The sequence below is a fragment of the Cataglyphis hispanica genome, chromosome 13 (genome assembly GCF_021464435.1).
Source record: "Cataglyphis hispanica isolate Lineage 1 chromosome 13, ULB_Chis1_1.0, whole genome shotgun sequence".
In the NCBI taxonomy this organism is placed as follows: Eukaryota; Metazoa; Arthropoda; class Insecta; order Hymenoptera; family Formicidae; genus Cataglyphis; species Cataglyphis hispanica.
Genome location: NC_065966.1, coordinates 2,105,016 through 2,122,510, shown reverse-complemented (window position 1 = coordinate 2,122,510; position 17,495 = coordinate 2,105,016). Strand labels below are relative to the sequence as shown.

Genomic DNA, 17,495 nt, shown 5'->3' with positions numbered 1-17,495 from the left:
TGCTTATTAAAGCTGCTGAAACAAAAAATTATTGCAGCATAAAAATAATTGCAATTCGAAAATATAATCAGATAAAAAATGCTTATATAATTTTTTTTTTTATTATTTCACATTATTTATTGAGTTTTTATTATTTCGCTTTTGAAGCTTTTTCTACGCTTTAGGATTATAATATAATATAATTTTCGATTCTCTTGTTTAATCTATGAGTACATGTGGTTGCGACGATAGCGGAATTATTATTAAAGTTACTTCACAATTTCAATTTGCAAAATATGACAATCTGGCTTTGCAAACACGATAATTCGCATTTCATTATATTCCGACAAGTCGAAGTGATTAGGAACGGCCTGCCAGCGGCAGCGGAGCTTCCGCTCATCGCGGATATGTCTGATCCAATCGATATCGTCATGCCGTTACATTCGCCGATATGTATTTACGGGATTGATTGTGTTGGGCTGCGTCAACTTGATTTCTTTTTATTGGCAATCCGATGGAAAACGCTGGCCTTATTTTGATACGCCATTAATCCTCATTCATCAAATGCGGCTTTCGAAAAATATTGCCGTAATTGATGAGCAATGATGCAAAATTCGATAACTATCAATACGAACTGTGCCGAACAGCGATAAAATATAACGGCAACTGTGTATTTCGATTTTTTTCATTTTTTATTTTTATTTTTATTTTTTTCATTCTTTCATATCGCTCCAATTTGTGTTAATTCGTTATTACTTGCGTAAAGCTCAACATAAGGCTCTATTTTATTTCTGTTTCATATATATATATATATATATATATATATATATATATATTGGTAAAATAAAACGATAAATGAAACTGAGCTAGACGAATTCATCTTGAACCGATATCAAAGTTTTTGATTACCCAAGAGAACGAATGTTGACCGATGTTGACTGTATGATTTATGACGATCCTTGATAGGGACAATAATGTACAGAATATTTTTTACGAGTTCATAAGAGATGAAAATGTACTTATGCCGCGACATATGTATATCTCATAAATATCGTGCTCGAGCAGATAAAATGTTAATTGGGATAATTCCTGGTTTCATAAATGGCGTTTTATGTAATGCACGCGAAGAAAGAGATCCAGTACTGGTGTAGAGCGAGTATGAAAATAAATTTCGCTAGATTTATGCGCGCACATTATTTTCAACAAACTACAAAAGCTTTTACAAGAAGAGTCAAGAAAAAACATACAAGAATAATATACAATTTAATTAATAATTATTGCTCTAACCTATATATATATATATATATATATATATATATATATATATATATATAATGTATTATTATGAAGGCAGGAATTAAAATGTTAGTTATTAATATTTATTACGTATATACGGACGATATTAAATCAAATCACATACGCTCGTAATAAAATTAATTTAATTAATTTAAAAACTACAAACGATATTTCTATGCCACGAGATGTTTCGCTGTAATTGTGTTTTATATCTGCGAACCTTAAACGATTTTGACGTGTAATAATTACGGATGTCGCTCTATATGCGACTTTGGTCATCTAATACCTCACATTTAGAAACTTCTCGGTGGTTAGTTTACAAGCTGCAAAACTTCCACAAGAACAATAATTAATTAACGATTTATGAGATATTTATGTCTCAAATGATTATTATACGGGAGACAATTACATAGTTAATTTATGAGTTTGCCAAGAGAAGTATATCTTAAAAAGTAAGACGAGAGGAGAATGAAGGGCAACATTCTCTTTGCTTAAATCAAGAGTTGTACCAATTTTATGAAAATCCGCAAAATGTCGTCTAATTCGCGACGATATTTCACGATGTAAGACGTTTTATCATCTCTCAATTTATGGCGGATATTTACGGCGGTATTGCAACGCGCTGTTCTTCTTCCTTCGACTTTCTTAATAGATTAAGAAGTTTGACATAGATAGAATATGAAACTTTGCGATAGATTTTGTCGATAATACGAAACAACAATGAGAAGTCTATTCGCGATCTTACGAAGAGACACGTGAGACAATCTTTATGAGAATTCTCATTTTAAATTATTATTATATTGGAAATTTTTATACATGTTGTTTTTACATCAAAATATTTAAATATTAATTTTTCAATTGCTACATACATATATCTGAAATTTTAATCTATTATTTTTTCAAGCGTATATTTTTTAATGCATGAAAAATGAATCTAGCTATTTCATATTGCGCAGGCAAAGGAATTTACAGAGAGAGAAAAAGAGCGAGAGAGAGAGAGAGAGAGAGAGAAATAAAAGTGTAATCATAATTAAAAATGCAGAAGTATTATTTGTACGAGAACTTGTATCTAGTGATCGAGATTAATGTTTTGAGATTAATCATCCTTCTTTTTTTAATTTAACACGGTTTTATATAGAGACATGCTAATTTAGCGTACAAAATAATTGATCTAATGTAATGTAAACTTTCATGATATAATCGACCTAATATTCGTTGGAAATCGACGCCAACGCAAAGTACATTACGTTCGCGACTTTCCATTACGCAAATCGGAGCGCAAGCGACCCTCGAACAAATGCACAATATTAACTCGATCTGCCCGATCCTCGAGCGCGTGCCAATCGGTTGATCTGGCAATACTTTCACCGCCCACTCTCACATATACATGCGCATACATATACATAAGCACACAGTCTCGTTCTCGGGTTCGTTTACGCATCGCACTCGATGCACGAGCGAAAATCAGGTCGCAATCGTAAATCTATGACGGATAGAAATAAGAATTGACGTCGAATGCGATCGACTGATGATTCAATTCTTTTCAGCATAACTCATCGTTCCCTCCCTAAATCTCGCGATGCAGGATAACATGCTTTGCCGCGTAATCAGCGTTCTATGATGATGAAATCAAGCGAATGCACCTGTTTACGTGGATCGTAAATCGAGGGTGTGTCACATGCGCCGTGTCGAATCCAGATGCGCGTTACACGCAGATCTGACGTTCACGCTTGATTCGCGAATTATTTCGGAATTAGAAAGACGCATATTGGAATGAATGACGGTGAGATTTCTGAGAACATCTATGCGATATTCGAACATAGATTAATGTTTGATTGTCCGTACGATATGAAAACAAAAATGCAAATAAATATTCCGTATGTATGTGTCAGTTTATACAAGTGCATTTAGGCACACACCCAAGTATTATATATACCTAAAGTAATGGATTACAGTACGCTACATCAGAAATATAGAAGATTTAAAGAAACAAAGAATATATATATGTTTCTGAAGATAATATCTCTTCGCTCACATACATACATATATATATATATATATATATATATATATATATATATATATATATATATATATTCTAAAACCTGCTATTTATTTTAGAGAGAAGATCTTATGAAACACGGAATGAAAACAACTGCATATTGAAAATATAGCTACATTATTGGAAAACGATATGTAAACTAGAAGCTCAGACATTGAAAAGATAAAATAGACAGTAAAAAAAAAAAAATATAATATTTTGTTTTGTCATACATTCCCAGAACGTATAAATAAATACGTGATAAATAAACCTTCTTTATTATATATATTTTAGAAATCGTTCGAATTCCAGAAAGAACGAATTATCCGATAATCGATTATCCGGCGATTATCGGTCAACATTTTGTTGCTCGATTAATGCGAATAATAAAGCTCTATTGCGCAATATATAGACCAGACTTTTAAATTCGAATGTACTTAGCTGTATACAAACTGTATACAAACGGAGTGCAAGTCCGCGTAATAATTTATTTTTATGACGTTATTCGCAATAAGCGGTATGTTTCGCCGAACGCGAGGCAATTTCGCGCAATGTAATACGAAATATGTACATTCCTTTCCGCTCTTTTCGCGAAGAAGGAAAAACAGAATTTCGAAAAAGCACACGGCAAAAATGCATACTCGAAACGAACTGATGGAATTGCTTCGTTCGCCTCTCGCGTACCAGTTGTCATGGCGCGAGGAAAATTGATAGCGTTCGTCGTTTTCTTTGGCGAAAATATCGACGATTCCAAAATCTCTCACTGTGTGTATTTTCGGCCCTTACGTCAATAAAGTGCTACCTGGCGAGTTGTGGCAAGGAGAAAATCGATTAAAATTATCTGGAGGGAAAGTAGCGCAACGTATTTGGTCTCGCATCGTTCTGGTGATCTTCCACTCTTCTTCCCTTTTGATGTCGACGCGGTTACGTTTAATATTCCTTGATAACAGACTCGATCGCATGTTTGCTTCGTATTCCCTTTGTAATAAGATGCGTTCAATAGCGAGTGATTCGCAAAATGACATGAATAAGATATGAATCAATCAAATATGTACAGCTCTTGTTGTATAGAGAAGAAAAGAGAATCGTATCCTTTAATAATCTCAATTATATTAGAGGATCCCCCTCACTATCATATTATACATATAATCATACGTATAACAATGACATATTAGGATAAAAGCTACCTTTACATAGCAAAAAGAATCTCGCAATCAGTAACATCTATTCTTGTCACGTTATCAATTTTTTTTAATTCGTAAAATCAAGTGCCTTCATTTATATCGAGAATCATCAATTTCATTTTGCAAATCAAAAGCGTAACGAAAAATTGACTGGAAATTTAGATATCGAAAAAATTCTTACAATACCACACACGTAACTAGAATTTTTTATTTTTATTTCGAAAAATTATTACAAAGTCGTATTGATCGCTCAAAGGTCACAAGCCCAAGAGAGAAAAAATTTCTTCCATTCCAATTTTTCGAAATTCTCATCCTGTATAACACACATTTCAATTATATCCTCGGTACATTCTCGTGTCTTCTAATAATATTTCAGAGAGAGAGAGAAAAGAAATTAAACGTATCATTTTTTTATATTAATCACGAATAATATGCTACTTTTAATTAAAGCAAAATTAAATTAATTTATTACGCGGGATTAATGCGAAACTTCAGTTATAAATTGTTGGTAATTATCACAGACAGTATCCTCCGCTTTTCCCCTGCTGACGGAAAATTAATGCACGACGCGCAGTCACATAGTCGTAAAATTAACATGATCCTGCTTATGACATTGGCAGCGACGGTTACGCTTTTTATATCACGCGATATATTCCGCACAATATGTTGACACAAGACAAAATATGTAAACCAGGTCGGTCGAGGGGACGATTCGATAATGGCGATATAATTTGCGTGACAGTAATAACGATTTGTGCCTAATTGCTGGTACGGCCAATGTCATAATGAACCTCCAATCGATCAGCGCAAGACAATAACAATTGCCGCCGGGCTCGCACTAGATAACTCGCACGGATCAGGCTTCTCGTTAATTAACCGCCGCACTTGGCGAGGTTGCCCGGTTAAAAATTACATGAGTTTAGTTAGAATTTACGACGGAACGTAAATGTGTGGGTTGGATATAACAGCGCAGGTGGAGCTTTTCAACTGCGAACGGAAAATATCGGCCTCGCCTTCAAACAAACGGAATGTTTTGTATTAAAACCTTTTGATTGGAATATTTAATTAAAATCGATAAACTAATTGAGAAAAAAAATTTGTAAAAGGATAGAATAAATTTTCGTGAATTCGGCTACGGTGCAGATAACAAAGAGAGCTTTTGCTTTTCATTTAATTTCAATAATTTAAGAATAATATTCTGAGGAATTTTCTCTCTCTCTCTCTGGCTTTCTTTCTTATAAAATATAAGAATATAATATACTAAATTTAAAATAGAAAAAAATCTATACATCTAAACTGTAATAGACATGTAGAAAAATTTCTAACACGTTGAAACTTGCTTTGCATTTAGTTTAAAGATTATATTTTCTCATATAGAATATTTTTACATAAATAAAAACTAAATTTCTTTCATTACGATTGAACGCATGACTGCAAACAGATTTCCCGAAGTCGATCGCGTTTGATATCTAAACGACGGCCTGATATCCAGGTATCGTAAGATCCAATTTGATACGCCTAATTTAACAGTACATTTACCGTGCGAGTTACTCGCGGGACGTTCCTTACAACTCCTATTTGTCGATCTGATGCATTACCCGATTACTTTTCTCTGTTCGCGTCGATAGAAAAGCGCTTTGAGGGCAAGAATTTACGATAAACGAGCGAAAACGAAAAATGAAAACACATCGGCCGAGATCTCCCGCGAAACTGATGACGCTCGCGAATAAAGTACGATTAGATCGACGTGATTAAACAGAGGCGATAAATAGGCATTCGCTAAATTCTTTGAGGAAGTACAACGCTCGGCGCGAATGAGCGATCTGGTCGGGAAAGTTCTCTACGTCGACACGTGTCGATACTGCGAAGAGGGTCGAGTTACCCTTTGTAGTCAATCACTCTGTGTAATCACTACGAAACCCTTTCCACGGCAATCGGATCGCCCGGTTGGAATTCATTGCGGCTGTCTCGAAGAATGTGAGTCTTCGAAGCGATCGGTCGAAGGGTGAAATCACCCAGCTTGGCGTCGGGTCGAAGAGAATGTGTCTGACGACTAAAAATACAATGCTCAATGTCGACAGATACGAGAAAGTGGCTTCCTCTAAATGCTAACACGCTCGATTCCACGTATCTCGCGTAAAAAGACCGTTTTAATGCCGATTGGTCCAATATTATTTCTAAAAATGGCTCGATACTTTACATTATTTTGTTATTTTAACCCAATGTCATCTCAGAGTATCTGTCTCGCTAGATTCGAGACCATATCTATATTCTATATAAATGAAATATTATCCTGTTTTGATATCTTAATTGATTCTTGCTTGCTTCTCTTCTGAGTGATCTATATATTTTTTTATATTATTTTTTATACTATATTATAACACGTGATTTGTTAAATAATTTTATATTTAATTTCTCTCTCTCTCTCTCTCTCTCTCTGTCTTTATATATATATATAAAAATCATGCAACTTTAAAAATTAAAAATATAGCAGATTACTTTCCTTTGAAATTGGAGTGGAATATAATGATTTTTCAGTGGAGATGTATATTTTAAAAAAAGGAAAGGTTCCTCAAATAGGGAGGAGATAAATATAAGGTAGAACATCTCGCAATCGCTGCGAGGGCTCTTCGAGTTTGAGGAGAACCAAGCCGAAGAGGGGCAATTAGTTGGGCGATATCAGCAACTGCTCGACGAGGAAAGATACGCAACGATAGGGAAAGATCTAATTAGATTTCTGATGCCGCGGACACGTGTATGTCGAAGGTCACCTTATCGCGGAATGGCTGAAGCATGTCGAGACGGCTTTCATCGTGCCGGGATCCGTTTGCTCACCTCCGAAGGAAAGAGAGAAGAGGGATGGCCACTCAACCGAGCTTCAAAGTGTCCGCGGCTTTTGGCCGCATTTAAACGAGGATGACGGCTCTTTGTACCGATCGACATGGAGCTTCAAAGAAATATTTAAGCTCGGCCTGTTAAAGATCATTTCCTGCTCGTTGAGAGAAACAGAGAAAAGAGAGAGAGATTAACGAGTTTAGCAAACTCTGCATCTTGCAAAACATGGTCATTGACTGTGATGTTTATGGATTTTAATGCAGTTTATCTTTCGCACTTACTCTTGTAAGTTCTCTCTTTTAATTGTTTCGACAAATCTTTACGTGTTTTTCCGACGATGCAGTTGTTTGTATGATAATTCGACAGAGATGTTCTTATAAATATGTAGATGAAATAATGAACGATTGAATATAACTTAAATATTCAAAAATTTCTTTGGAAAATTTCAGAGTTTATATTATTTACAATATATCAATTTTGTTTTTATATTTTTCTCTACATAAGTGTGTTGTAGTATCTCACGTGTCTCCATATCTAACAATGTATTCGATGCATTGTAATCAAGATCTCGCGCGCGACAGCAAACTTGATTTGGTGCATTATACATGGTGTACGCATCAGTCTAATAATAGATGTATCCCGTCGATAAATTCGAACCGATAAACAACCACCCACCCAACGCGCGCACTTCATGCTTCGGCATGCCGAGGTCTGGTAGAACGTAATATTCAATGCGGATTTCTCGGAACGCAATGTATTATTTTGGCGGGAAACAACAAGTAGAAAATAAAATTCGTGCATTCCTCAAATTGATTATGTTAGCGCAATTTTTCGGCAAACGACGAATGATGTTTGAAATTCAATTGTATTTTATGTATTTCAAAATTAAACAGAACAAAAACAGAAATAATTTTTATTTTTTTTTCATTTTCTCGCATATAAATTTCATTAAGTCCTATAATTTCGTCATTTTATAATTTTAAATATTTAATAACATAAATTATATATTAATTTTAAATTATCATATTTTTGCTTAAAAGCTCTATTAATTGAGAAAATATGATTGTTATATTGTCAAAAATGTGATATCAATATATACATATATATATATATATATATCCTCATACATATTGTTCGATGACGACATATTATTAAATAAAACTGATGTAGAATAGAAATAGCTATGTTGTTGCATATGCTAACAATAAACATGGTTTCTTGCATTCAAAAGAGACAAAGGGTAATGAGGCTGTTGTTCTTGTGTAGGCAGCTTTGCGTTCGTATGAGCCAGGTAATTAGAAGGCCCAATTTGCAGAGTTGGATATTGTATTAGGATTCATTTAGATCCTATTAAATTCGAGAACGCATACGGAATAATATCAAATAATAACATCCGTAAACAAAACAGTGTCATTAAAATAATAAAATAATAGGTTCATATAATAATATTCTATTTATTTACCGCATAATTTGCTTTGATAAAATTGTTGTTTTATTCTCATATCTAAGTGCACAGATAATTTATAAAATTTCGTCTTTGGCGTTTTTTACAACAGTCGACATGTTTCGTTGTACACGCTATAGATATTATCGAATGGCGCTTCTGTGTCATATTTTTCATCAATTCAATTTCCGCTCACAACTGCACATCAAGCGTAGCATTACGCGCGACTGAAATTTCTCGAAATTCTGCATAAATTGTTTTTACATTTAAATGTCAGTAGCAAGCTGTTTATTTTATCTGTGCAGCTTTGAAATATAAATACAACATGCGATTAATTACTTAGTAAGTTTGACTGCTTAAATATCCTCACAAAATCATTTTAGTTTTATAGAATTTCTTTCTATTTTTTTGTGATTAAACATTCTATAACAATAATTGATTCTTCAATATTCTATGCTGTCAAGACGAATAATAATGAAATGAATTGAGAAATCCACCAATTTTTAATATTTTTAAAATAATTTACGTCGAACATCTGTCCATTAATCATGCGATCAGTCGATTTTATATTATCGGAACGACGGGGGCTAATTAATAATATTAATTAATTTATTAATATTATTAATATTAGAGAGTTATATCTTTTGTATGAAACTGTCGAAAATTGCGATATTCGCTATATTGAACCAGGGAGTTTAAATCTCTCGTGATTATCAGCGAATTAATAATTTTCGGCGGTAATAAGTACAACTGTGCTTACGTGCATACACACACACACACACACACACACACACACACACACACACACATTCAAGCTGTGTGTGAGTGTACATGTCTCGAGAGAATGCGCGTACGTACGTATGTGGGAAGTGCTGAGAACGACAAGCAGCTGCAAATTTTCCTCGAATGAAGTAGCGGTTTATCTCACTCTCGCGTCTGTCTCTTGCATCTTGGTTTTTCCACTCATTTTTCTACCCTCAAGAGAGATTCCATCTCTGTGAGTGAGAAATTTTAGCAGTACACGGGCAAACAAAGCGTCTGTTCAAAGCAGTGTTCAATTTGCCCTCGCGATTCTTTTTCCATAACACGTAGTTCGATCTACAATACGTTGTTTGAATTTTATTCAGAGTTCTCTTAATGCAATCAAAAGACAGCTTACTTTCATAAGTATCAAGCAAATTTACTTTATAAAGTGTTTATGTGTGTTTTGCAAAATCTCTTCATTCTTCTATATAATAAAGATAAAAATATAATTATAAAATGAAGATAAAAATATCTACTTTAATTTGTCAAAATATTAAAATACTATATAATATTATAATCCTTGTTGATCTAGAATTATATTATTTTTAGCGTTAGCTCGTTAAGACCTCTAAATCACCTTACTGTTTATTTTATAATCTTATTAATACTTTGTCATCTTTATATATTTTCAGCGGAAGAATTGGGGAGCAGTAAATTGAGCACCACATTGCCCACGACGCCGACTGAGCTCTCACAGTTTCCGAAACTCTGCGAGTTGCGCCGAAAATTTCCGGTTCTATACCGAGTCGAGTTTCAGGTGAGACCTCATAAATCCTATTTCCCGTCTACTCATTTAACTTTGGTCACCTTTTGAAAATGTCGAGCCTCGACCTTTCGCTTCGACAACTTTTATGGTCTTTCTTCACTTCAATACGTTATCGATTATAGACAATGACAATTAATAGTATAATTTATTACATTTTGTAATTTAAAACTCTGCTCATTTCGCCTCCCAAACAGCATATAATTATATGTAAAAAAAAAAAATACCTTTGTCGTGAACTAAAAAAATGTTATTCTTTTCTAGCAAGACTATATTTTGTAATACAATAATACGCAATCATTTCGTAATAGCTTTTTAATTACGTGAGATTATCTGACAAATATCAAAGGTAGATACCGATCAGTAGCGTTTGGAATAAGTTTATCTGCTTATTAATGCAAATATATATAGCGGAATTACGTGACACAGTCAATTCTGTATCCGTAGATGCGTGGGTAGATAGGTAGATATACTTGCGGATATCACAGAGTGCTTGGGGATAGGTAGACAGCTAAGCGACAAAGCGACTCCCTCTCAGGAGTAGGTCGAGAGAAATCAAGATTTACCATTATATCGGTTTCTCATTAGACCGTCGCCCGATTTGGGACGCAAATTCCGCGGTACGCGAGGATATATATGCTTCACTCGGGCAATTTCAAGCAGATATTCAACGTTAATGATTATAAGCCGCTTTACTAAGAATATGAATTTTGAGTCTCGTAATAAAAATAGTATAATGTTAATATCAAAACGTTTGGTCTGATTGAAATTTAAACGTCAAATTTTGCTATTTCAGCTTTAAAATTCTTCAAAGGTTACGTAACTTAAAACGTGTTGTTTTTTGTCTTTTTATAATATAATGTAAATGAAAATTCTTTGAAAACTATCAGAGAAACACCTTTTGAATTTAATTTTTTTTAATTACTAAGTGACTTTATTCGCGTTTAAAGCACAAAAAAGATTTTTTTTTCATAGTTAGAAATTTTCAAGTTGACGAAAGACGTATCTTATTGCGGTATTGCCGTGAGAATTTCTCCTAGCGCAATCTACCTTCCGTTACGAGTCATCATTCCTATTATTATGCAAGTATAACATGTAGTGAAGAAAACTCCATGCGGACGACGAGACACAATTGAATTCTTAACTGCAGTGCCTTGGAAAGCGAGATACATCCGTCTGATCTCCATTCTTCGCTTCATATCTCAGCCACAACACGTTCTACTCTGCCTTGCTGTTTCAGGAGAGACGAGAGGTCTCAGCTGATATTTACATATTTCACTGAGTCGCTCTTACATCCCTCTTCTTCAAAGAGTAAAATCGATTTATAACCTTTGTAGTAAGAAAATACTTGTTCCTCGTGTATGCAGTTTCACTTTTGAAAAAGACGAGTTATCGTCAGGCCTTCGGAGAAGACTATTCTAGTTTTCATATTTTCGAGAGACGCGAGAAAAGAGATAAAGGAGGATTCATAAATATTTTATATTTAAATAAAACATTTTTGGAAACAATGCCCCTCCCTCCACCCCTGGATAACGAGCTCTGATGTTTAAACGCCTTTGCGATATAACATCGAAGAGGACGACGAAAAATCAGTCGCCTTCTCTAAGACATATCATCTGCTTGTGTAAACGCGTCTGTGAAAGATCCGCTTGACACGCGATAAGCGCGTCTCCTAAACACGACAAAATCGAGCAGCTTTTTTTCGGGCGTTCGCCATCGACACGAGAAAGCTCTTAACCCTGCTCACGATATGCACGACGAGGTCGGCTCTCGAGCGCAGTTTATACGCCAACGGAGATTATCTCAGGGATATCCGATGTCCTCGCGGCGCACGGGTTTCTTCTAATTGTCGGAGTAATCGCGGAGGATACCGATCCATCTATTTTTTTTATACGACACCCATTTTCAGCGTTCTTTGCTGCCGAGAAATTTTTGCGTCTGGCCGAAAAAGAACTTTGTTCTTCTCCGCTTTTTTTTTTTTGGCGATAAATGGAAAAGATCCGGTGAGCTATTTGCGGATAACGACAACGGAAGGACGAGAGCAAGCAAGGGGATGATGAAAATAAAGGGGGCGGACGATGGCAGACGGGGAATGGCAGCCGTTGAATTTTAATCCGGCCGGCGCGACGCAGCGATGCGAAAACCATCTGGGCGTGATTTTTAAATTAAACTCGCCCAGCATTATCGGAAATGAAAGTTCCTGATGTTCGACAAATACTGGCGGATAAAGCGTCATACGTATTCATGATGCGGCGCGTAGAATACGAAAAACTTCCGGGAGCTGCGCATTTACGCGACGCGTGAATTAATTAAATTTTCAGCGGCGGGGAGTTGCTAATGGCGACAGTAATAATGGAGATCTATTCGCGTCCAGTCGACGTGTAAAGTCCAAAATATTCCGCGATCGGAAAATCGTCCATATGTGATGTCCGTCGTTGACGATAGGTTTTAAAGAGAGCCATCGCATAAACGAACTCGTGAGTTTAAATGTCAAATAATGCGACCACGTGTAGTTGCCACGTAATTTTTCTCATTTACCGAATCTTAAACATTCGGCATTGCCAAAGAAAACCACTTTCTGACTACTGAGAACTTTCATGTATATCATAATGGTGTATATATCGTGAAAATATTCGCAGCTGCTCACCACGCCAAAAATATGCGCCATCTGCCAACGTTCATTCTCGCGATAAAGATTAAATTATCGCGACGTTTTTTTTTTCAATTCTAATTTTCTACGAAAAATTGAATTCATCTGGATACATTCGCGAAGAACTATACGAACTTTTTGCGTTATCGGCTAAAGAACTTTTTTTCCGATACGGATATTGTGAAACTTTCCGAAGTTTTCTATTTCCTTTTTTTTTTTTTGTACCTTAAGCATGTTTATAATCAGAGTTTCGTCTATAATTAGCTGTCAATTTTATCGCAAGGATATAAAATTCATTAAAGCGCGGAAAGAGAATATTTAATACTCCTTCCTGCTCCCGTCTTTTCCTACAATTTCTTATATTCTATAATCTCTCATGTACTGACAAAATATCTTTGATTTTCTAAATCCTGCTCTATATATATAGCATCAAAATTTACTCAACATCCACGAATTCACGTTATTGACGTGTGATACATTGATTCAACGATTCAATACTTTAATTATAATATAGCTAAAAATATCGATGACAAAAAATGGTCCAAGAACGTGTGATTTTTTCAGCGAGCAATGATTATATTCAATGTAAAATATATAATTGATTATATATTTTCATATAATAAACAATTTTATATCGTTAAGTTTCTTTATAAATTTATTTCACTAAATCACGGATCTTTTTTACCACAATTTTACGATTAAATTCTTTATTTCATATTTGTATTTTTATGTTGCAGACAGCAACGAAGGTGGAAACGCATTCGTGCAGACACGCCACAAAGCCCGCGAACAAGGAAAAGAATCAGAATCAAAGGTGTATTCCGTGTAAGTGGTAATCCTCATTCCAATCTCTTATCATCGCGAACATTGCCGTTTTCAAGCCCGGAAATGAATCACGTTGATTGCACGCACAATTTGCAGACGTGATGAAATAAAATGTCGATTCGAAATGATGAAAAGCTGCGTAACGAGCGTTCGCTCTTGTAATTATCCACGGACAAATGAATACGGTTGCAATAACGCAATTCAATGTCTCTAATAAAATTGTAAAACTTGTGTGTGTTGAATATGATTATATAATATACATCGAGTAAAGAAATAATTATAATTGCGTTAATAATAACTGTTTTGCGGAAGTTTCCGGATTTTCATTAATTAACTTTCTCGCTGGGAGAAAGAAGATTTACAAGGTTACAAGGCCGTTGCAATCGCCGATACGGCTGTTCCTTTAACGAGAATTTATTTTCATCCTAGAATAAGAAGTCTCGCCTCATTTAAGGGCTCTAAAATATATTTCTCCGTTTCTTTTTATAGACGACTATAATAGGGTAGTATTGGAGACGATAGAGGGCGAGCCTGATTCTGATTACATTAATGCATCCTATGTAGATGTGAGTATATCACGACATTCGATAATAAGCATGCGAGTATTAATTCTCGAGCAAATAAATCAAGCGCGTTCTGAATTTACGTGATCCAATATCACAACGAAATCATGTCTTTTATTCATGGAAAAGACAGGGTCTCGACAGATTTGGATTTTTCTCTCTCTCTCTCTCTCTTTTCTACATAAATTGATTATTCTATCCGCGCGCAAGGTTTAGACGTATATTAATGATGTGGCGGCCGTATCGAATTACAGTATGTCGATATTGATGTTACATTTCAGAGTATATTGAAACCAAACGCTTACATCGTCACTCAGGGACCTATGGAGAACACAGTGACGGAATTCTGGCGGATGGTCTGGCAAGAGCAGGCTTCCTGCATCGTTATGCTGACGAAGACCTTTGACTTTATCAGGGTAAAGGGCCTGATATGAAATGAGATTCTTGCGAATGGACACAATGCGAAGTTCGAAATTATAGTCCATTAAAGTTACTTAGTCGCGCGAAAAATATGGTTTTACTGAGAGAAACTGACATTGCTTTAATGCTAGCATTAAACTTAAAGTCCATTTTATAAATCCTGCAAATCGTCGCTCTTGACAAGTTTTTTACAGCTGCAATTTACTGTCGCAGGTAATGTGCGTGCAGTATTGGCCCGCGAGTAAGGACAAAGACGAGGAATACGGCGGTATCGGTGTTTCCGTGCTAAAAGAGGAAGAACTCGCCAATTTTCACATAAGGACGATAAAACTCTACAAGAAGAACGAGAATGACGTGAGTCCATTTATCCTTGTCATACGGAATTTTTGCGTTTTAAATTATCATGCATATCGGATATGATATAAAACGTAAAACGGGGATAAAATTAGAAGATATTTTTTTTCGACACACAAGTTCTTCGTTTGAATTAATAACTTTCGACATGCGCAACATAATAACGCGCCCGGATACGCAAATACGCAAATAAATTCAATATTTAGACAAGGAAGAATGCAAATACGCGCGATGGAAAACGATCGGCAATTCAACGGATGGCAAAACATTCAGACATTTATACTAGTCGTTGCGCGAATTTGTGAACATACAAGTTGAAAAGCTCACGATATACGCACCCTATTATTTTGTCACCGTGGACGAAACGACAATACAAATCCACCACAACATGATTTTAAATATCCGAATATATTCATGTGTATGGTAAATAAATCACAAAGATCTGCAGAGCGTGCGCCACATCAACAAAGATTATCCGGATGATCCGCGGGCGCACGAGGATTCGTTAAGGATTCTTCCCCTTTTTATTGACCGAAAAAGCTTCGCGCGAAACATTTGCTAAAAACTCGCGAGTGTGTAATAATGTAATAAACTTCTGCAACTGGATAATACGGTATTCGGTCCAGCAGTGAATTTCGGATGCAAAACTTGTCCCGAAGTAGAGAGATCGCTAAATTGTCACCAGAGAGAAACGAGAGGGAAAGGAATGTGAGAAACAAAGTTGTCGAAGGAGTTGGCGAAATTAATTGTGTATAGGCAGAGATCGTCGTTATTTCGGGCGTTGTCTGAATACGAAATGTACGAGCTTATACGATACGATCGATGCGATAAGTTCGCTCAAAGAGTTATTACGCCAGCGGCTAATTTAATTATGTTTTTTTTTCCGCGAGAGTGGAAAACGGGAAATGACAATTGCGGGGACTTTTTAAAGCTCTTTCGAGTCGCCTCGTGCTTTGTGATCTAATTCCCTTACCGACATTGTCACTTGTCTATTCTCGTTCAACTTCTTTTTCTGTTAAGTATTCGGAAAATATTCTCTCGCAAACTTTTTAAAGCTGCTTCCCTGCGTTATCTCCGACTGTGTCTCTAAATCTTTGACTTCGTATTTTTTCGCGCCTGGAAAACAGTTCTTAATTCTTTCGACTGTATTATTTGTGATTTCACTTGCACATGGTATAATATATTTCTTACATTATTAGTTAAAAAATTATTAAAAGAAAAATTAAATATGTGAAAAATGTCTTAAAAATGCGATTTCAAATCTATTTTCTCAAAAGGCTTTGCGAATTTTTGTCACTGTTCGATTTTCTCTAAAAATCTAAAATAGCTGTAAGCCCGTTTATTCACAACGTACCATTATTAAAAAGAGTCATAACTAGACAGGAGCGATCTCATGTCACGAGATAAGTGACACCTCATTAAAATCCGTCGCCTATCTCGCGTTCAGCGCTTTTCGTAAAACTATTAACTAATGATCCGCTTGACAGTATTCGGTGACAGTGCGCGATGATGTCTGTCGAATGGCAGAAGCAGAACAATTATTCTCAAAATTCACGGAATCGAAAATTTAACATAAAGAAAGAGAAAGAGAGAGAGAGAGAGAGGTAACTTCATTCCGGAAGAAGCAAAGTGCTGTTGCGTTTAGAATGCTGAAGCGTTCAGAATGCCTCTATATTCGATGCAAGCAAGATGCAACTGCAATTGTCGAGTTTAAACTTGGCATTGTCGGGATAACAAGAGAGAAGCTTGGTCTTCGGAAAGTAATTTAACAGTGACGCAGATTTCGGAAAGTGCATGCGCCGCTTCGCTAATTTATTGGCGAAGTGGCAATTCCTTTCACATTTCTTTCGATCATAAATTTTAGAGAGCTTAATCTCACGTATATTTCAAACAACTTACTAATAAAATGAAAGAAAGAGAAAGGAAAAATAAATTGTTAAAATAAATTATAAAAGACACATATGAGTACGAAATAAGACAGAAACGATACAAATGATTTCAATTTAATTTAATTTTTTAATTTAATTTCATAAAAAAAATAAATAAATAATGAATAATGGATAATAAATAATGAATAAATGATAAATAAATATAAAAATAATCTTTATCATAAAAATAATTTGCAGTTGTAATTTATATTATGTGAACACATTTCTGCAGGAAATTACGGAAGAAAGGACGTTGTTGCAATTTCACTACACAGAATGGCATTCGCACACGTGTCCCTTCGGTAATGCGGTGCTGGAATTTAGACGGCGCGTACGGGCCGTTGTGGGATCAACTATAAAGAATGAATCCGGACCTATGGTCGTTCATTGCAAGTAAGGGCGCGATTTG

At 35.3% G+C, this 17,495-nt stretch overlaps 2 protein-coding genes across 2 annotated transcripts in view; one reads left to right on the top strand and one right to left on the bottom strand.

Moving 5' to 3' along the window:
* LOC126853899 (spermatogenesis-defective protein 39 homolog) overlaps window positions 1-17,495 on the bottom strand; it is an 84,491-nt gene that overhangs the window by 54,323 nt on the left and 12,673 nt on the right. The gene's annotated exons all lie outside the window — the stretch shown is intronic.
* Window positions 1-17,495, top strand: part of LOC126853896 (receptor-type tyrosine-protein phosphatase kappa) — a 61,452-nt gene that overhangs the window by 41,244 nt on the left and 2,713 nt on the right. The window contains exons 3-8 of the mRNA XM_050600019.1: window positions 10,216-10,340; window positions 13,734-13,821; window positions 14,311-14,387; window positions 14,666-14,800; window positions 15,018-15,158; window positions 17,319-17,479. Of these exons, the coding sequence (XP_050455976.1) occupies window positions 10,216-10,340; window positions 13,734-13,821; window positions 14,311-14,387; window positions 14,666-14,800; window positions 15,018-15,158; window positions 17,319-17,479 (727 nt within the window). The remainder of the gene's footprint in view (window positions 1-10,215; window positions 10,341-13,733; window positions 13,822-14,310; window positions 14,388-14,665; window positions 14,801-15,017; window positions 15,159-17,318; window positions 17,480-17,495) is intronic.